The 22,704-nt window shown below is 30.9% G+C and overlaps 1 protein-coding gene across 1 annotated transcript in view; it reads left to right on the top strand.

Moving 5' to 3' along the window:
- mew (multiple edematous wings) overlaps positions 1–22,704 on the top strand; it is a 103,441-nt gene that overhangs the window by 59,692 nt on the left and 21,045 nt on the right. Inside the window, exons 4-9 of the mRNA XM_075381539.1 lie at positions 1,158–1,261; positions 3,463–3,590; positions 6,832–7,043; positions 11,292–11,499; positions 14,106–14,240; positions 15,893–16,034. Coding sequence (XP_075237654.1) covers positions 1,158–1,261; positions 3,463–3,590; positions 6,832–7,043; positions 11,292–11,499; positions 14,106–14,240; positions 15,893–16,034 — 929 coding nt within the window. The remainder of the gene's footprint in view (positions 1–1,157; positions 1,262–3,462; positions 3,591–6,831; positions 7,044–11,291; positions 11,500–14,105; positions 14,241–15,892; positions 16,035–22,704) is intronic.

Below are 22,704 nucleotides of genomic sequence, written 5' to 3'. Positions count from 1 at the left end.
AGATATTTATGTGTAGAGTATTTGCAAGCCCGCAATCTAATCTTGTTTAGTATAGTTGGAAATGGGGAACATTTGCAATCATTGTTCAAATCTTTTTTACCTTTCTTCACCCATTTCAAGTTTGAATGTTGAAAAATCTAGAAATTAGCTTTTAGATAGTTAAATGAAAATTACACACATCAGAAAACAAGTTGATATCTTCTTTTTTTACTGAGAAATTAAAAAAAATAAACTAGTTTCAAAAAGAATTCAAAATTCATTTTAATCCTTTAAATTTGTAATTTCAAACAATTTAGAAGTTAGTTTTTGCATATTCTCATGAAGATTATACCCACCAAAAATATAGTTGATGTCTTAATTTATTACAGAGAAATTAAAAAATAGTAAATTTCACTTTTACTCCATTACAATCCTTTAAAGTTGGAATTTCAAAAAATCCTTTCTAGTGTAGACTTACACTCAAAGAAGAACATATATATAAATTTCAATCAATTTATCTTCAGTAGTTTTTGCTGGACACTGATGAATCAGTTGATTAGAACAAGTTGCTTTATAGGTACTGATACATATACAATGTGCCATATGAGTTGTGTTGGGTATACTCAAGGGATTAATCTGAGGCATAAAAATAAAAAAATTTCATATGAACAAGTTCTCTCTTTGCCATTTAGTAATTTTTTAGATTACAACTTAAGATTACAAATAATTTAGATATAATGAAATTTAGTGTTTGTATGTGCACCAAACAACAACATCTACAAAATAAATGTTTGAAAATTTTAAATTAAAAAATGACAGCCATTAAAATTTTTCATCATTAATAGTTCCGTAAATATTTGTATCGAATTATGTTGTATTAGATAAAATTTTAAGTCTTATTGTGAACAAAATAACACCTCATTTATTCAAATTTGTTAATAAACTGCTGAAATTGTTAAAGTTGATCACAAAAATTAAGCAGTCTTAACAATTTTGTCTCTCTTTTCACTTTTCAATAATTAAATTAATAATAATTATTATTTCTCTGATTAATAAAAATAGTAATAGAACTATTAAGAAGTTTTATCATAAATAAATGCTTTGTTTATTAAAGAAATTTGTCATAAATTTTATAAAAAAGAGTAATCATTTTTGTAATTTTTTTTTCCATTGTGTAGCCTTGGATTCTACGACTTTAATGCCACCATTAAATGATGAAATCAAAGATGGACAATGGTTAGGCGTTACTGTTAAAAGTCAAGGACCTGGTAAAAAAGTTTTGGTAAGTTTTATTTCTTTTTTTCTTTGAATATATTTGTATTATGTAATAAGTATGAAAATTGTAAGTGTTAATTATATTATTTATTTGGTGAGAGGATGATTTACGAAATAAGTTCTTGGAGATGACATTGTAGAATGTATTGGAGATTTTTTTTAATATTCAGGATAAGTTAAAGAGGAAACATTTTTAAAAAAAATCATAGGTAACTTTTTTAAACGCAGGAATAAAGTTTGGTTAAACTTTTTTTAATAGATGGAAGACAGATAGATACATGAGTCATTTGGAAAGTTCTCAACCTGAAAAAGAAAATGTTCGATTTTGCAGAAAATCTTTCTTTTCAGCGTAGTCACTTTGCAATTTGATTGATTTAGACCAGCAACTTTCCAATTTTTTAATTCCTTCTCACTAATGTGATTTGTACAACTCTTTAAAATAAGTGGTTATCTCAGCTTTGACTTAATTTGATGTGATTCTTTGTCTAGCAAACCACTTCTTCACGTTTGGAAATTGGAAGTCAAATTTGGCTAATATAGTACATATGGAAACTCTTAGAAGTGCAGGTTGTGGAGTCAGTAACAACCTGAGACTTATGTGCAGGTGCATTATTATTGGGGAAGTGCACACTTTTTTGGCCAGATGTGGACGTTTAACCCGAGTAATATCCTTCAATCAGCCCAGTAGTAATGTGTATTATTCTTCGGTATCCTGCCTTTTTCCATTTTGTCTTTGAGCCACTACACCCCGAGAATCCCAAAAAACCAATGGCCAAGACTTTTCCTGCTGCAGATGGAACAGTTTTCTCTTTCTTCGGCACACTTCCTATCTACTGTTTGGTCTCTGGTGTGTAATGGTGAATTCATATTTCATCTACTGTTATAAAACATTGAAGAAATTCAGTACGATTGCATTTTAATATAAGGGTGGCTTAACGCGCTTGAAAAGTGTTCAGTTGAATGTGTTTTTGATCGATTATTAACAAACACACATCTATCTACTCTCTTTTTTTATTTAGCCTCCAGAACCAACGTAAGTTATTATTTCAGTGAATATGTATGAATGTAAATGAAGTGTAGTCTTGTACAGTCTCGGGTCAACCATTCCAGAGATGTGTGGTTAATTGAAACCCAACCAGCAAAGAGTACCGGTATCCACAATCTAGTAATAAAATCCGTATAAAAGTAACTCCCTTTACTAAGATTTGAACCTTAGAACTTGTGTCTTTAAAATCAGCTATTTACGATAATGCATTCACCGCTAGAACAACTAGTGGATTAGCACTTATCTACTGAAAAAGTTTTTTCATACCCAAAACATTTGTAAAATGTAGTTGATGTGGTTTGTTGAGATGTTAGCAAGCTCGTGTTCAGTCAGATACTGCATTGTGGACTTTTGACGATTTTAATGATCTGTGGATCCATTGTGGATCTTTGTGACAATTTTTTATTGATCATAGTGATGTTTGGGTGTCCCAAGCATCATTTGAATGAATTGTGACCACATTTAAATTTGTTAGCAATTATTTACTGCAGAAAATGAATAAGAAGTATCCTTAAAGTGGTTCCTAGCTAAATAAATACTTTCAATTTGGATTGCCTAAATTCCAACAATTGCTTATGTTTACTATTTGGTACCGGTAACCAAGTTGAAATGCATAAGCTTGCATTGCCAGTATAAATTTTAGTTAACCTTTCCAAGTACTGTTTTTTTTTTTAAACTGTAAAATTTCCGTGGCAGACTGGTAGCATCTCAGCTTTTCATCTGGAGGCTCTGGGTTTAAATCCTCATCAGTTGTGGCCGTTTTTCATATGCTACAAAATTTCCATTCCACATTCCTACATACAGACTTCACCTTATGTGATAAATTAATCAACTTAAAAATAAAATAATTAATTAATTAATTTTAAATGAAAATTTGGTAAACTGTTTTTGATCATAATTTTTTTTTTCCAATTTATTTTTCCAACCATTTAGCATCGCTCTTTTATTTGAAATTTTTCCACCTTTAAAAGGTGGAAAAATACAAAAATCAGTGTTATAAATTATTTGATTTTCGGATCAATGATTCATTACTGAACTAATTTATTCGTATTATTACATAATACCTTGCAGAATTTTTTCATCAGTTTAAACTTTTAATGTAAATTTAAATTAGTAATTTGTCATAAGATCTTATTGTTTGACAATTTTTTATTTTCTTCTAGGTGTGCGCTCATAGGTATATTAAACAAGGTAAAAATTACCAGTGGGGATGGGGTTTATGTTATACTCTGACTCAACGTCTTGATTATGATAGTGCTTGGGAACCGTGTAAAGGACGTCCGACTGATCGGTTTGTATATAAATTGTTAAAATTTATTTATGTAATTATGTGATGTTTTTAAAAATAAAAAAAATAAGCCAATCTCCATAGTGGAGTGGTCTTAGCCTTTCATCCAGAGGTTCTGGGTTTGTATTCCAGTTAGGTATGGAATTTTTCATACGCTAAAAATTTTCATTTGGACTAATGACCATAGCAGTTGAGTTTGTAATCTCATAAAAAAAAAAGAATTTAAAAGAAAAAAATATATATTTCTGTTAACAAACTAAACTTCTTTTTCCGTTTTGTTGCTTTTTATATCTTTGTATTTTTGTGTTATAAGAGGGTTATGATATCCTAATATGTTTACTATATATCCAAATGACAGGAATTAAAGTTCCTGAGTTGGTCAATGGTCATCCTCCCCGTACCTGTTACCAAAGATCCAGTGGTGGTTCTTTAGGTCTAGGTATCCTGATAATGGAGAATCTAACAGCATCAGAGTCCAGAATTGATAACGGAGAAGGGAATAATAATAATAATAAAAATGGATAGTTGATGAAAGAAAAATTCATCTACTCGTGTAGAAGCTAAGTCATTAGAGGCAAATTATGCCACTAGAGGAATGTTAAAGGCCTTCTTTAGTGAGGAGGGATACATTCTTACCACATACCTCAGTGGATCAGGGGAGTTTTACACAGTTGGGAATTTAATATTACTTTTTTGTTGTTTTTTTTCAACAGAAATTGTTTTTTCTTCAAGAATTAAGGAATTGTCGAAAAAATATTCTTGTAAGAGAAGAGAGAGTTAAGAAAGAATTCTTATTGGAACAATGTCATTATTATTATGCGTTTATATTGTTGCGTGTTTGCGGTTCGACAAGGATATTGAGAGACTTACAAACATAAAAATTTCTTATAAATATAAAAAAATAATAACAAAAATATATAACATACAAAATAGTGAGTTAAATATAAAAAGATAAAATTGATTTAATGACAAATTCTAAAAACCAGAATTCAATCCAATTTACTGAAAACCTTATAATGACTGATAGAAATTAATATTGCATTACCAATAAGATAACAATAAAAAAATTTTTAATTTATACTACAGGGTGTCCCATATAAAACGCAACCCAACCTTATATTGGTAGGTATTGAAATAATAAAAAGGCATGTGTAAATGTAAATTTAATTTTTATTATTACCATCCATTACCTTACATTTAAAGTAAATGTTGGAAGTGGCCGCCATCTTCTTGAATACAAGCTTCAATTCTTTTTACGGCGTTTCTTGCAACTTTTTTCAAAGTTTGTTGCTGGATATTTAATACAGCTTGTTCAATTGTTCAAGTGTTCGTGGTTTGTTGCTGTAGGCTTTTTCTTTGAGGTAACCCCGTAGAAAAAAATCTGCCGCAGTCAAATCTGGAGATTTTGGTGGCCACAAGCCTCGACTGATAACACGATTACCAAAGAATTCCTCGACAAAATCAGAAGTTGAACCTGCGTAGTGCGATGTCACACCGTCATGTTGTAGTCAGCAGTGTCTGTCTTCCTCCTCCAAGAGTGCGATGAACCGAAATAAAATATCCTGATATCGTTCTGCATTAATGGTGTACTTGAAAAAAACAGAACCGATTATTTTCTTCCGCGATATCGCTCACCACACGCCCAACTTCTGCAGGTGTAATTGTTTTTCGTGATAAACGCGGGGATTTTCAGCGTATTTTCTTTCTGCATGTATTAATACTTTTACTGTGTACCAAAGAACCTCCTACACTTAATAGATGAATAGAATACTATCATTTTCACTGCTAATTATAAATAATTTACCATAACAGCTTCTTGTTTTCAACCACTGTCCAAAATGGAATACTCGCAATGTACTCTTCATTCGTTGTTACCACATGCTTACTGTTTTCACAACTGCAACACTCTGGATTGCAGAAATATTGACTCTGTCAGTTGGTCCTCAGCAGTGTTTATACCTGCTCGCCTACAAAACCAGTACCCGACCATCCTTTTGATTGTTGAAGCATAATAATTTTCATTGTCCACGTCCTTGCAAGCTCAACAGGGCAAGGAATGGGGAGATGTGGCGACCGGAATGTGTCACTAGGTGGGTGTCTTCCCTTAACGGGGTTGGGATGTCCATGTCCTTGCGTTTTTCTATAAGTTCTTTTTTCGGTCCAGTAATCCTGGTAGAACACAACAGCTTTTGGAAATGCTCTTACCTGTAATACAAAGAGATTGTTAAACGGATCGTTATTCTAAATAAAGAATCCCTTTTAGTTCTTTCTCTTCTTAATTGGAAAAAACCTGTTACACTGGCCCCGTTATAATATCATTGTATCCAGTTAAATTGTAAACCATTCTGCTAATCCCTTAGTGGAGATGTGGCGTTATAATATCATTGTATCCAGTTAAATTGTAAACCATTCTGCTAATCCCTTAGTGGAGATATTATTTCCACTTTTCTTTTCAATTTATTTCTTTATCATTTTACAATAAATTGTTTTTTATTGTTGGTTTTGTGTACAGTTCTGCATCAAACTGTTTGTATTGCCATTCCTACATCCTATACCACTAGTGAGATGGCACTAAAAGGGTTAAATATTATGTTTAAATTATTTAATATTTTCTTTTATACATTACAATAAATCGAAGTTTAACTTTGAAAATAAACAAAACTCTTACAAGCTCTTACCCTTCATTACTAATGTTTCAAAATGTATTGAAATAAAACCTTTGAAATAAACATCTCAAACCATTGTAATGTCCTACTACACTCTCAATATATTCTGTTTCTGAATATAAAGTATAAGATAACTGTAAATTTAAACAGTAGTAGACTTAAGATGACCAGGCTCCTCACACTCTGAAATTCTATCTGTTTCTCTACTACTTTCACTCATTAAAACGTTACAAATATTATACACTTCGATTTGAAAATTGAATTGAGATATTTTTGAAAGTATATAATTTCAGAAAATGTAAAAAGAAAAGTAATTTTTTTTTATTCGACAAGGTAGAAACCTTTCTTAAGAATCCGGTTATTTTTATACTAATTTCTCTTAAGCCCACAAACAAGTTTACTTTAAAAAGACCTTATCAAATGATTTCATAAAAAAAATTGAAAAATATGTATAATACAATTTATGACAGTATAAATCTATGACTAATATTAATTGTCCGTTAACACTCAAAGAAATATACTCATCAAGGATGTAACTATTAATTACAATACATTGAAGTTTTCTTTTTTTGTTTTAGTGCTCATGAACAGTATGGTTACTGTCAGGCAGGTACGAGTGGTATTTTATTAGATGATAATACAGCTGTAGTCGGTACTCCTGGGCCATATACATGGCGTGGTACTGTTTTTGTATTCAGTGTATCAGATGATTATTTGGAAAGAGATAAAACATATTATTATGCTCCAGTACAAGAACCAGAAGCACCTGTTGAAAAATATAGCTATTTAGGTAATTATTCTTTGAAGTAAAGTTTTTTTTTCAGTTTAGTTTGGAAAATATTTCTTGTGATTTTTTTTTAAGTAAAACAGTATTATTCAAACAAAAAATAAAATTAGTGTTAGTGAGAGGTACTAGAACATAGATTATACAACTAGTGGTTATACAATAAGTAAACAGATTAGCTTATATGGATTGGAGAATTACTTTGAGTAGTTAAGTGCATGGCAGTCACTTGCATTACCTGAAGCCTGTGCTATACAGTGAGTAATTGATCACTATATGCATACATTTTTATTTATTTTCATTCAAAATGAGAAGAGCAGCAAAGAGCTATTTGTTTTTTTGTTATCTGAACGCATGAATACAGCCGATATTTCTTTGCTGAATGTTTGCTCGATATGGTATGAATTATATAAACAAGTCAAAAGTTTTATTTATCGGTAGACTAACTTAGCAATAGTCAAAAATGTATTGATGAAGAATTTTCTGGATCCTTCCACTAGCAATGAAGAAAGATTTCAAACAGTCATCATATTACTATGAAAGAAATATATTGTTATTGTCAGAAAATGGTTTTGTTATAGAAGCACGGAAAACATTAAGATTGATTTATTACAGAATTGAAATTTAAGTTTGATTATGAGGGTAAAGCATCTTTTATTAATACTAAATTGGAATGAAACATGGTATATCATTATTTCCCAAAATCGAGAAAACTAGTGTTAATTGGAAACCTGCAGATCTCCAGTAAAAAAAAAATTCAAAATGCAACCTTTTGCAAACAAAGCGATGCTTACTGTCTTTCGAAACATAAAAGATTCTATTCTTTGTGATTCTTTGGAAACTCAACATATTTTCAGTAGTTTCAGCTGTCTAGAGTTGTTGAAAAACAATTTCAAACTGGTTGTTTGCTTGTAATTACCTGGACAGTTGAGCAAAGGAATGATTCTTCAACAGGTCAATGGTTTATTTTTATACCGCCATATTGACACAAAGTACAGACTAATTCAAAATAATAGACTTAGTTTTTTAACTCTGTATTTCAAATTAAAAACTAATGTTAAATGTAAAGTAAATTACATTTGATAATACAATAAGTGTACAATAACAATTCATACACAGTAGGTCTGAAAAGTTCCCGAACTAAATTTCCATAGTCGATTCAAGTAGTGTCATCTGTAGGACAAACAAGGAACTATGTAGTACGATGTCTGACAAGTGTGTGTATAAGATTTCATCACTCTAGTCTCAAGTTATATTTGGCCACATACATTGTGTTCATGTGACCTTGTGCGAGTTCGCAACGTGGAACAGAGAAGCGCAATAAAATTTTGTGTTCAACTTCAAAAATTTTTCATTGAGACTTATTGCATGATACAGCAAGCATGTGTTGGTAATGACCACCACATACACATGGTGGAAGCAGTTTACAGATGGTAGAGTCGTTGGTTGACGACAAATGAAACGGGAGGCCTTCAACAGTTGTTCACGACAAAAATGTTGCAAAATTGCATGCGCTCTTGCTTAAACAACTTCATCTTACCCTTTGGACCATAGCAGAAGAACTAAACATCAGTAAAGACATGGTATGCACAATTTTAACAGAAAAAATGAACTGCCAAAAGATGTGCTCTCGTTTTGTTCCACACTTCTTGATCAACGAACAAAAAAAGGTGCATCTTCCTTGCGCTCAAGACTGTTGAAACTGCCGATAGTGACCTGAATCTTTTGCAAACAATTATAGCTGGGGATGAAAGCTGTGCTTCATGTGTGATTCGCAAATGTGGCATCAATCTGCTGGCTGCTTGGTTGAGTCCTGGAGCACAAAGACCGGCAAAACTCAGGCAGCAAAAATTAAGAGTGAAAATGATGTTGATTGCATTCTTCGACTCAGATGGAATGGAATGGAATGCAAAGTTGGCAGGAGTCTATTACTCCCTACTTTATCGCAGAACCTGGACAGAGTCCCTTGCTGCTGGATCATTCTAATCGGGCTTGTTTTTAAAAGGGTTATTTTTTAATCTCGGATCTAATTTTTCAAGTTTTGTCTATTATTATTTTAGTGAATTTAAGACGGATTTAATTGCATTCCAATCTGTTGTTAAACCAGCGTTATCGAACCCATTTCTTGGGCCGACCGCGGAAGGCTAGGCTTATAAAGCCTGTCCTCCCGACGTAATTCCCCTTCAGACCGTCCACTGAAGTCCTAACTCTTTAATAGGCTAGCAGGAATACGCCACAACGGGGCACTAGCTATAAGGAGGGAGCAATGCGTCCCCTTTTCCGGAGGAGTCGCAATTGCTGGGATATTTTGTCTTACTGTAAGTTTTTTTTAAATTTAGACCGCGTTTTTGTTTTATGCGCGACTTACCGTGTTTGACGTCTTCAAACTATATAACTCGCGAAAACTTTTCACTCGCGACCCCGGAAACGCGTCTGACGCACTATTCCGTTTATGGCTCATGCGATATGGAGGCCCCTAAGCCTGGTTTGTCGATTTTCGGCTACCGCACCGCACCATCACGGTGGTTCGTCCAGTACGGCGTGAGGCCGCTTCCTTACAACTGTCGGAGTTGGGTCCTCTCGGCAGATGTCCCGAAGATGACTGTGTTCGACTCAGAGAGCTTGATTCATCATGAATTTATCCCAACTGGTCAAACCATGAATTCTAAATCCTATTTGGAAATAATGAAACACCAGATGCGTCGCATTTGTGAAATCCGGCCCAAGTACCAGGATCCAGGCAGTTGGACTTTCTTGCACAACAACAGGTGGCAACAGTTTTAACATGTTATTATGCCGCAAATCAAATCACCATCTTATCCCACTCGACTTGGCTCCAGCAGACTATTTTCTGTTCCTGAAACTCTAGTTGAAGATGAAAGGCCGCTTTTTCAACAACATTCTGGCCAACCAAAGGGCTTGCACCAAGCAGTTGAAGGGGATCCCACAAAGTGATTTCTCCAGAGCGCTTGATGGGCTCTACTGGCGCTGCGACGAGTGTATAACTAGAGAAGGGTTCTATGAAGAGGGCTGATGTGAGTAAATTTGTCTATCTTTAAATCTGTATTTTTATTTAATTTAGTTCGGGAACTTTTCAGACATACTGTGTAAATGTTCAGTTGTGCCCCCTCCTGTTGCACAGCACGCATTTAAGCAATAGTTGAACACTAATACAGCATTGCGCATTGTTGATCAGCTGTTGTTATTTTATTGCCAACTTTAAAATAATAATTTTTCAAATAATTTATTGTATTTCTGTTATTAATAAAGAAATTATCTAAATAATTTTATTTATTTATATTTACGTTATAATTGTGTAATTTCCAGTTTTTTTAAATTTTTTAACAGTAAATTTTGTTTGTTACAAATTTTTCACATTAAAAAATAATTTTTTTACATTAACGAAGTAATTTTCTGATTAATGTAGATTTGTACTGATTCTAAATGAAATTTGAAATTTTCTAACTTTTCTTTATTTATTCAACTTATCTTACACCATTTTCTTTAGAATTAAATTCTGAACTACAAGTTTTATTTAAAATTGTTGTGTTCATTACCCATTTTACAAAGTTATTGTATGTCTAACATAAAAAACAAACATTTTTACCCCAATTTATTGGTTTTCACCTCCCTGATTTCTCAAAAACTACTGCAGATATGGTTCTGGAACCTATTTTATTAGATTTTTCAGGTCAAAAAACATAAGAAATCACTAATTCTGCTCCTTAATTAGTTACCTAAAAATTTCAGTATGACCTCATTTTACCAGGTGGCTGAAATTTGAGCAAAATCTTTCACTAGTTGTAAGTTGCATACAAAGCATTTTAGGACATACATTTATATGGAATTTTCACAAAGAGAATAGGTTATGAAATTCCCAGGAGAACTTTGTAATACATTCTGTGTATATATGCAGAAAATTGATGTAATTTTGTGTCTGTTTTAATGTTCTCATTTTATAAATATTAATTGCTTTTATTTAGGGTGTTAATTCTAGTATTGTAAATTATTGTCAGATTAAGTAATAATCCCCTCACAATAATAGTTCTTACATTTTTTTTTTAATAAGTTTTAATTTGATGATTCTGCTACAATAAATATAAAAAACCATTTTCATTTGATTATAAGGAACAGTAAAATTTTCAAGAGCATAATGCAAACATATACTATTTATTATATAATAATAAAATAAAGAAAGAACATATGTCTTTGTTAACCTCTATAAAGTTATATTTTTCATTTTTTTTTTTAAAGGTATGTCTGTAACTGCTGCAAAATTTTTTGGTAATATTATGTCATACGCAGCCGGTGCTCCAAGAGCTAATGGTACTGGACAAGTCGTTCTGTTTTCAAAATCAAAAAAAATGTCTTCAACTATGGAAGTTAAATTAATTATAAATGGTGAACAATTTGCTTCTAGTTTTGGATACGAAGTCGCTACAGCTGATGTAAATGGCGATAAGTATGTGTTTTTTATTATTATTATTATTGAATTTTGCTTAATTGAATATTCTGAGATAAATTTATACAGTTTCCTTTCCTTCTGAAGTCTGTCATCCATCCTTTTAATATTTTGATAGATTCTTGATTTATTTCATAATATGTAAAAATATTATTTTTAACTTTAATATTTATATTTGCAGAAAAATAATGAGTTTTGTAACAATAAGGTAGAAAGATAACCAAATTGTCATCTGTCAAAATATTTATTGTGCTCATAGAATTGGGAATATATTTCATAATGTTACAGTTAATTTTCAGTTTATTTTTCAGGATCCCTTTACAAATTCTGTTAACTAAACCATGTACAAGGTTGCAAGGGTGGTAAGGCTACAGTCTAAATCCATAACATGTAAAATTTTATCAACATTTTCTACAGTTAATTTAGTTACATAATTACATCATTGAATAATAATGTTATTTGTCTCCTAATCTTTTTAATTTTTATGTATAAGACATATTTAAGAATGTAGAGTGGGATGGGGAAGGAGTAATTATTGGAGGTCAGAGGATTGCTTGTGTAAGATTTGTGGATAACATGGGATTACTGACGGATAACACTAAAATATTACTGAGTGTGATATTTAAGTTAGAAGAACAGATTAAGGAATATGATGAAAATTAATGTAGGGAAAACAAAATATATGAAAGTAAATGACAAAGAGAGTATGAAAATACAAACAAAAGAAGGGGAATGTTGAACAAGCTGAGAAATACTGATATTTGGGAAGCATGTTTAATGATAATTGGAGGAGAGGTTCAGAAATTAAGTCAAGAATAGCCATGACAAAGGAGGCCTTTAATAAGAAGAGAAACTACTTTGTAGCAAAATAGTTTTGGATCTAAAGAAAAGGCTACGTATGGAGTTTGCTTTTATACAGATGCAAAACGCAGACTTTGGGTAAGAGAGAGAAGGATAAGATATAAGCTATGGAAATTGGGTGTGGAGGCGAATGAAGAAGATAAATGGGTAGAAAGAGTTAGTAACAAGGATATATTGAAAACCTTAAAGGAAGAAAGAACACTGTTGGAAATGATTAAAAGAAGGAAGAGCAGATGATTAAAAGGGAAAGTATATTAACAACCGTTATTGAAGGTACTGTGAATAGGGAAAGGAGAAAAGGAAGAAGAAGAAGACTGAAGATGACAGATGATATAAAGAACGGAAGTTGCAAAGATACCAAAGAGCTGGTGTACAACAGAAAGAACTGGAGGAATCATTGGTGTCAGGAACCTGCCAATAGGTGGAATACCTCATGATGATGATCTTCAATTGAAATTTAACTATCCAATAAAAAAAACAATTGTATGTAGTACATGAAGTTTTCTGATAAAGTGCTAGTGTTCATTGTTAACTTCTCAGTAAGGAAACAAAAATATTTTATCATTTGTCACTGGCTTATGATAATGATCATGGGTTTGGAAATGAGTAATAAACATAAAAATGATTTTTTTTCCCTATTTTATGCACTGCTTTATAGTATATTGACTTAATCTCTGGTGGCATACCTGTTTAGCTTTGATTGGCACCAAATAATCATTATCAGTGAACGTTTTTGATTACTTATTGTATTTTTAAATGTACAGCATAATACCAGATAAGCCACTTAATACTGAACCGCTACAGACTAAATACAGCTTCCAATAGGTAACATTTTATGTATGAGATAAAAAATGTAAATTAGATTTAATTTTGAATTTAGATTAGCAAAAGTTTATGTCTTTAACATATTTTTTTTATTAAAGATGATCGAAGTGAGCGCCCTGTGCAGCAATGCACTTTTGTCCTACAAGAATACTACAGAGAGCACTGTAAAGAATAAAACTACAAAGAATAACACTCTACTGCACTGAAGCATTGAAGAGTTTACAACTAATAGCAATAGACAAACATAGTAACATACACAACCAATCTTGGCACGTTAGTAGTAGCAGTGTTAAAATTGACCTAAATAGCTACAGTTTTAACCAGCTCGATTTGGTTTTAAGTTGCTCACCCTACTTAATATAGAAAGGAACTGATCACATCAATTTTTAGAGTTAAAAAAACAGATAGTTTATATAATATCTCTTTTTATGGTCCTGTAAAAGAATAAATTACTGTTATCCCTTATTGCTTTGCAGCCACTCTATGAATCGAGATCACTTTACTTTCTATCTCAGCTTCTTCAGAAAAGTACCTGTCTAACTTCCAAAATCAAGATATTTAAATAAATATGACAACCATTTCTTCTTTATATCGAGTAGAATTTGATGAGTTACCACAGCACTCCACCAATCTTATGAGACTGAGGAGGTAGCAGTCAGTGAAGTTGCTTCCATAGTGGAACTTGGTAGTATGTTAACTCGTGTTTTCTGCAGATGTGCAAATGTTTTCTGTTCAGAGATTCCACAAAGGCCCTAACTCTTGACTTTGGTGCTTGACATACAGTTCCTAGTATCATGGTTATCCTTTATTCTAATTTAACTTCTAAATAGTAGTAACATTTTTTAGTTACAAACCAGTCGTCTACCTTTTTCTTCTACATATTGAATTTCAAATATTATTAAAGTTTTTTTAAATTCCAGGTTACCAGACTTACTTGTGGGAGCACCATTTTATTTTAGCAGAGATACTGGTGGTGCTTTATATGTATTCTTAAATAAAAATCGCTGCTTGGATTGTCAAAAACCAACACGAATTACTGGAAAACTTGAATCAAGGTAACTATTTTATTATTTAACTTAATATTTTTATAATGGTATGGTGTACTTTCTCCAAATTATCACAATCAGAGAAGAGGATGATCCCTGTAGATTGAGCGTCCCCTTCCTTATGCCTCTTTTCTTGGATGAATTACACAGGAGTTATTAAGATACTATTATTATTACATTTTCTGCTAAGAACACTTTGATTTATACGTTGAGTACCGTTTACTTTTCTTAGCTTCATTCTTTTATTATATGTTGGTGCGTTTCGGAATAACTCAATTCTCAAAACTTATTGTACTGGTACTTCTAAATTTGTGTTAATATTTATGTAACAAATCACTGCCCCTTCCTTTATTTGATGTCATGCCTTATTCAACCTTTATTTGTTATTAACGGTTACACTTGTCTTTTAATTTTATTTATCTATTTTCTGTTTTCAATAAATTGAGGTTCTTGAAAAGGACATCTGCTTGATTGTTGATCTGTTCATTTATGATCATTTTATTGTTACTTTTTAATTTAAAGATTTCTACATTTTCTAAAATGTTCATTCTTCTTCCTTTATTACAATTGTGAATTAATTTCATTGATTCTTCCATTTTCATATCGGTATCATTTCATTAATGTTTCGATTTTCTTTTATTAAATGCATTGCATAATTAGAATCTTGTTTTTGATTTTTAAAAAGATCTCGCGTATTCGTTATATTTGAATTTGAATTTTTTTCCCATTTGTCCAAAGTATGTTGCATTATATTTCCATTTTATTTTGTATATACCATTATTGTTATTGCCATTACATTACTGTCTTTTCCTGTAAATGTTAATTTACTCCATTTCATTTCTTTTATTTTTATTTTTACTCATTTTTTTTTACATCTGTTATTTTTGCTATATGAAAAATAGTGTTTAACTCTTTTTTATATATTGGTTTCTTTAACGGTAATTTATGTAGTCTACCTGTCATGTATCTAAAAGCCGCTAATTAATGTTCGATTGGGTGACTCGAATCACAAGCTGTGATGTTATCTGTATAAGTTTTATTTCTGTATATTTCAAAATCTAGATTATTATTATTTCTTTTTATTATAAGGTCTAAAAATAGATACAAATTCGAATAGCTACTAGAAGGATCATTTAGCATCATTCCACGTAGGATTTACTAGTAGTCGATGGGGCAGTTGCTCCTTTATTAGAGCTCAGTGGGGTTGCTCCTTTTTCTGTTGAATTTTTGCAAGGATTTTGTTTCATATCTGTGAATCACATAAAAATCCAATGTAGTGGTTATGTTACTACTGGGTAAAGTCCTTCTATTGCTGATTTTGGCCACTTTTGGATTTCTTGTGAAGTAACTGTGATTTCTTATTCTCCTCCTTTTTCTTCGTCCAATTTCTTTCTCCTGACCAGGTGTTTTTTTGGTCTTCATTGTTTTTACCTTTTTGAAACGTTTCAATTTCTTAATTTTTCCTGTAAAAGTTTTCCCTTCTGTAATGTCTTCCTTTACAATCCTCTTTTTTATCCATTTGTTTACTGTTTTGGGATTAGAGTTGAAATGTTAAAATATTTGCACATTTCTTTTTTATATTCTTTTTTTTTCTAATTGTATCTAATAGCTTTTTCTTTTCTTATTTATTTTTATAATTATTTAATATTTTATTTAATCAGGTATGGTTTTGCAATTTCCAATCTCGGTGATATTAATAATGATGGTTTTGAAGATATTGCTGTTGGTGCTCCTTACGAAGGCGATGGTGCTGTATATGTTTATTTGGGTTCTAAAAATGGATTGATTACGGAACCATCTCAGGTAATTTGTTGTTTATTTGTGATTTTAAATCTCTTTTTAAAAAAAAAAAGAAAAGTTATTTACCGCATTGTGTAAAATGTAATCGGTAATATTTTATTTCACAGTAATCTCTATAAACTGGTCATTTAGTTGGTTCATATAATGGTCAGCATTTGATTATATTAGTGATCGTACCCTAGATTTAATTACCCTTTTGTTCAGAAAACTGTTCAAAAAATTTACAATTTATGTTTTATTCTTTTTTTATCTATAAGTTTGATCTTTTTGAAATATGTTGCAAAAGGCAAAATTTTTTTTTTAACACAACTGTGCCCTGAACTGAACTGATTCGCAATCGGCTATCACCAATATCAAAATACGGTAACTTATTTATCCATAAAAGTTGAAGATACAGGTATGAAAAACTTTATTAATTAAGGCCTCTCTCCGCAATAATATTCCAATGGATCCATTACAATAGTAGTAATCCGTTGACTATTTAATAAAGAACTATTAAAAATAATACTTGTTATAATGATAAATTATATTCAAAATTACAACTAGAATTAATTTTGGATTGGCCAATTCCATATTTGTATGTATTAATAAAACAATTATACATATAAGAATTTTTTTTTTTTTAGTTTGACACCTACAATTTCTGTCAAAACAAATATGTGTGTCTGCTGAGCTTTGTTTAAGTTTTCTTTAAAATAACAGTATTTAACTGATTTAAACATTGAGAATTTGGAATTTGCTATTTTATTCTGTAAGATAATTTGTGAAATTCTAATAATGCGAATATTAACGTTCAAGTAGATAAATAGTAAGGGTTCTACGAGTTCCAAGTAGATTAATAATGGGTTTTCTATGAGCCAAACATACACTAAGTAAAAGAGTTTGATTTATATGTTTATTATTTGTTATTTTTATTTTTTTTATACATAAATAGTTTGTTTCATATCAAATAAATAATGTATAATGGTAAATAACTTAGGGCTCTAGCTAAGTTTCAGTTTTATGTTAGAATTTCTAATTTTTCAATGTTATTTAATTTTATTTAAAAGGATAACTAAGCTATTAAATATAAATTTCTGATTTTAATCGATTGATTAATTTTGAGACTCCTTTAAATCATGTTTACGCTAAATCTGATCTATCTGACAGTAGGGTATTCCAATTAGATTTTAAAGAGTAGCAATCTTAGGATATAAACTTATCAACCAGCGTAGTCATAGTACATTGTTTCGCAAATCCCAACATTAGTAAATTCTTCCTTTTTTTTTAAACAAATTCATTTAAAAATTAGTATTTTATTTTTATAAAATTTTTTTTTGGTTTACTATAGAAGCTTACATAATTAGAGGTGTTGCAGTCCTTAAGCACTGATTTTTAATTCCCTCCAGCATTTTACCCACCCAAGTCCTCCTTCTTGAACATTAGACAGTAATTGTATATCTTTATTTCCTGTGTATTGTACATTGTGCATCAATCATGAGGTCCAAAATGGTTTGAGTTATACAAAATATATATTTTTTAAATATTTATTTTTAAGCCTAAAAAACAAGTGATTTTCAGAAAAATTATTTTAAAGAATTAATAAAAATGGATAAAGGGAATATTTTTATTTGTAATATACTTTTTTACCGAGTAAGAAAAAAGAAAAAGTTTCTAAATCAATGGTAAAAGTAAAAGGAGATGGCCAAAGTCAGGGGTATCGCTGAACATGGTGACTGAATGTGAAGAATTATTGAAGGAATTATCTGAAATTAAAAAAACCAGCAGTTTTATAATCAGTAAACATTAGCACATAAAGTAGATTAAAACAAAATTAAAAAAATAATTTTTGGCCAAGTTATGGATACTTAAACAAAAATAATGTTTTCTTTCTCAAAATTGCTGGTCCTTTTCATTATATAAAAAGTTTTAATTTTTTTTTTCTATTATTATTTTTGTAATATGTAGACAATGTTTCTGAACACTTTTAGCCCAGAACCATGCCACTTGGATAATTTGATAGGTACTGAATTCTTCCACCAGTTCAAGAAAAGTGTTTTTAGAAAACCACATGTAAAATTTGTAACTGTCATAATTACAGATAACATTGATCATGATTCCACAGTTTTGTATATTTCTTAACTTTCAGTAGCGTTTGCAATATATTAAAATTAAACATGAAGTGTGTAATTCGATACCCATGCATGTTATCAATATCGGCCTCAAAATGTATTTTTAATTTTTTTGCTTAAGTGCTTGTAAACAATGACTGGTTCTTTCATATATCAATTCTGTAAAACTGACTTTTTTATTTTTGTCCCAGACTTGAATTACTTCCGCTTTTTTCTTTTATTCTTAAAAATGCGATTATAACTGCATTGTAATCTTGATAATAAACAAAAACTGATAAATATCCTTCCCTACTCTTTACATTCCAAACATATTGAATAAAAACTTTGACATATTTGTCTCAAACCATTGTTATATCCCTGTCACACTCTAATATATTTTCTTTCTTAATAGAAGAAGATTTTTGAAAGGAAAGGACAGATACAAATCTAAACAATAGATTTATGATACCAGGCATTCTTCACGCTCAGAAAAAAATTCTATCTGCTTCTCTATTCCTTTGACTCATTACAACTTCATAAATATTATGAGTTTCGATTTGAGAATTACCCAAAATCTTTTTAAAATATGTAATTTCAGAAAATGTAAAAAAATAAATTTTTTTGCCTGACAAGGTAGAAACCCTACTTAAGAATCTGGTGTTTTTTGTAATGATTTCTGTTAGCACATGAGCTATTTTATTTTTAAAGGCCTTATCAAAGAATTTCTTTAAAAAAAATAAAAAAATTGAAAGTATACTAAATTGTATCCCATGCACAAGCTTCTAGCTTATGTGGCAGTATCATCAAGCAAAAAATAAAAAAATATATAATACAACTATTAACAGTACAGATCGATGACTTAATTTAATTGTCTGATGCAATTCAAAGAACCGCACTTATCAAGGTTGTGCTGCTAATTTCACCCTGTTATGTAGAAATCCATTGATACATTGTAAAACAAATTCTGGAACTTATTGATTTTTTCCCTCCTGCTCAGATTCATACAAACACTGGTAATATCTAAATATATCATTATTATATATTTATACATATATATTGTTATATGTGTGTTTTATTTTTCAGTCATATGAGAGATGTACTGATATAATAAAATAACTCTGTCGCAGTAAGTGAATCAGAAGGGCAGATTTCCAGTTTTAGTTAAGAAAGAAAGGATGTTTCATTGCTGTAATAATTTTTGAAAATAATATTGCTTTCGGTGTTTTAGCTAGCTTTCAGTGTTTTTTTTTTTTTTTATTTCATGTTATGTTAGTATAATGTGTTGAAAACAATTAAAATTTCAAAACTGATTTTTTGGATACCAACCCCTTTACTTCATACCAGATCGCATTTTGGATTTTGTGAACTAAAGTACTGTAGCAAAATTAGCATTTTTTTTGGAATTGCATTTGGAAAATAACTATTACTTTTGGTCATACAAAATTTGTGGCTTGAAAATCTCTAAAACTACTCTGATCAATTTCATTGAAATTTATATACGCTGTAGTTTTATATCTGATGTTGTACATCATTGAAATTTATATATGCTGTAGTTTTATATCTGATGTTGTACATGTGAAAATTTGATGAAAATTGATTAAGTTGTTCTTGAGTTAATGCTCAATTTAAGGTTGAAAGAAGAATCTTTTCCGTTAGCTGTCATCACTGAATTAAATCGTGTATTTAAACTAATGTTTTTTGTGAAAAATACATCAGTACTTAAGTATAAATAAAATACACTAAGTCACAGTACAAACAATTTTATTGAAAGTACATTTTACCAAAGCTTTTCCCAAAATATTTTTTACTACTTTTATTTATTTTAATATTAAACTTAATTGTTTTGCATTTTTATCTGAATTATTGTTATAATTTTAGAAATAATGTTTACTATACATTTCAAAATAATTAGCTTAGTATTTGATGTATACTTAAATGGAACAGTAATTTTCATAAAAGCATTAGTTTTAGTGCATTATTTAATTCAGTGTGGTGACAGATAATGGAGAAGATCCAGATAAAATAACAAAAAGTTAGTCTTTATTTGGCTCTAACTCCAATTCCTGTGAACAGATTCGCTTGAAAATCAATAGGGATCTATTCCCAATAGGTTTCCATTATACCATCAAGTTTCTTCAAAGTCTGTTAAGATTTGCATCCAGTAGAGTAGATGAAAAAATGTTATACTTACATGCACACATATATATATATATATATATATATATATATATATATATATATATATATATATATATATATATATATAGGAGGTGTGATCAAATAATACGGTAAATAATTTTTTATTAAAAAAAGTAATAAGGTTACATAGAATTCGATTTAATCTCCTTCAAAGTACTGTCCTTGGCTAGCAATGCACTTATCCCAACGTTGACTCCATGATTGGAGGCACTTCTGAAAGGCGTCTTTCAGAAGGGCTTTCAGCTGCCCGGTCGTGGTCCTCTCAATGTCAGCAATGGTGTCAAAATGTTTTCCTTTAAGCACAGTTTTAATTTTTGGGAAGAGTCAAAAGTCGCATGGTGCTAAACCCAGTGAGTATAACGGATGTGGACAGACAGGAACACTTTTTTCGGCCAAAAACTCACGAATGAGAAGCGAGAGGTGTGACACGGTGCGTTGTCGTGGTGAAGAAGGAAGCCATCGGTCCATTTTCTTGGTCACTTTCTTCGTACGTCGTTTTGCAAAACATTGCAGTACACCCTTATAAAATTCAGACTTTACAGTTGTTCCCCTTGGAACGAACTCTGATCGCACTATGCCCTCACTATCGAAAAAAACAACGAGCATGACCTTGATGTTGGATTTTGACTGACGTGCCTTTTTAGGGCGAGGAGATGAACTGGTTTTCCATCGGGAACTCTGCATTTTGGTCTCAGCCATAGACCCAAATTTCATCTCCAGTTATAATTTTGGCCATGAAGTCCGGATTTACATGAAGACGACCCTTCAACTCCGTGCAAATTGACACACGATTTTCCTTCTGTTCATCACTCAAAAGTCTGGGAACAAATTTTGCACTCGCTCGTCTCATTTGCAATTCATTAGCTAAAATGCTTTGAACGGATCCATACGAGATGTTAAGGTCTTCCAATAGCTCTCGAATAGTCATTCGCCTGTTTGAATGAACCGTTGTTTCCACTTTTTGCACATTTTCAACTGTTTTTGAGGTTACTGGACGTCCCGCATGCTGCTCGTCTTCAACATACTCATTTCCGTTTTTAAATCAGTCATACCACTTGTACACGGTCTTCAAAGTTACCACATTATCACCGTACACCGATTCTAACATTTTGTGAGCTTCTTTGGCACTCTTTTGCAACTTAAAACAAAACTTAATGTTAATGCGTTGTTCAAAATCCATGTTGCGCGACAGACACAATAAGCACAACCTCACTCTAGCGGCTCTGGCAAGCTCGAACGTGTTACAACTTGTACCTGCCTATATCAGTTGATCACGCTATTGGACAAATTACAGCATATGGATGTAGTGTCGGCAGTTGCCGCTATAAAAATTCATTCACCGTATTTTTTGATCACACCTCGTACATATATAAATAAGACTAGGCACAGAAGCGATTTCCAAATTTTTGAAAATCTGGTAAAAAAATTAATCATAACCTACCGAATATGAGTATATCAATGTTAGTGTTCATTACTATATTTTAATGACATTTTTAATCATCACATTAAAAATTAAGTTTATTATGTGCTAAATTTATAAGCGAATCTTCTCACAATTAATTAATAATATTGTAAGTTTACCAACATGCACAAAGAGTGAGAAGGTAATTAACTGATATGATATATAGTTGTCAAACATTGATCAATACAATTGTATTTAGTTCATTTACACTTATAAAAGAATGAAATTGTGGAAAATAAAAAGAATAATAGTTCCTAAAAGAGCCACAAGATGGTATTAGCAGTTAACTTTTGGATCGTATCATTTAGTGAATTCAGTGATAGCTGTATCCCACTTGCATGTTGGCATATACTGAGATTAAAGTAGAAGTTAGAATTAGATACAAATAATAAGCATTAATAAGTTGGTACTGATCGAATCAAAAGTTAAACTTAATCCTCTACTCCTTAACCCACAGTTACCTAAGTTTACTTATTGATTGAGAAAGGGAAAAGGTTTTTCATTTGAGTAAAAACACTTTTCAAGACTTTAATTGATTCTTTAACAAAAACTTTTATTTCACCACTGGTACTTATGACATATAATAATTTCTACATTAACTTTGACTCTAATTTCAAACAATATTCTACGGAATTTCACAAACCTACATGTTCCATTTCTCAGGTTAATATAAATTTCTTTTAAAATCTACTTATTTACGGCTGATTTTATTGCTTAACTTTCTTTTAGATGTTTTAATTCACCATAATATAAGTTCGAAGCTTGTTAGTGGAAATTTTGTTGTGTATTGAATTTTCCACACTTAAGTGGGATTCAAAAACAATGAAGACATCGAGTAGCACATGCTCAATTGGTTGACGACTTGTTCTCAAACTTTTTGTGAACAAGGAATATTCAAGCTTCCAAATTGTTGGCAAAAGTG

This window comes from Lycorma delicatula, chromosome 13 (genome assembly GCF_047948215.1).
Source record: "Lycorma delicatula isolate Av1 chromosome 13, ASM4794821v1, whole genome shotgun sequence".
Lineage (NCBI taxonomy): Eukaryota > Metazoa > Arthropoda > Insecta > Hemiptera > Fulgoridae > Lycorma > Lycorma delicatula.
Note: the sequence above shows the minus strand (reverse complement) of the source record. Positions and strands in the feature narration are given on the sequence as shown.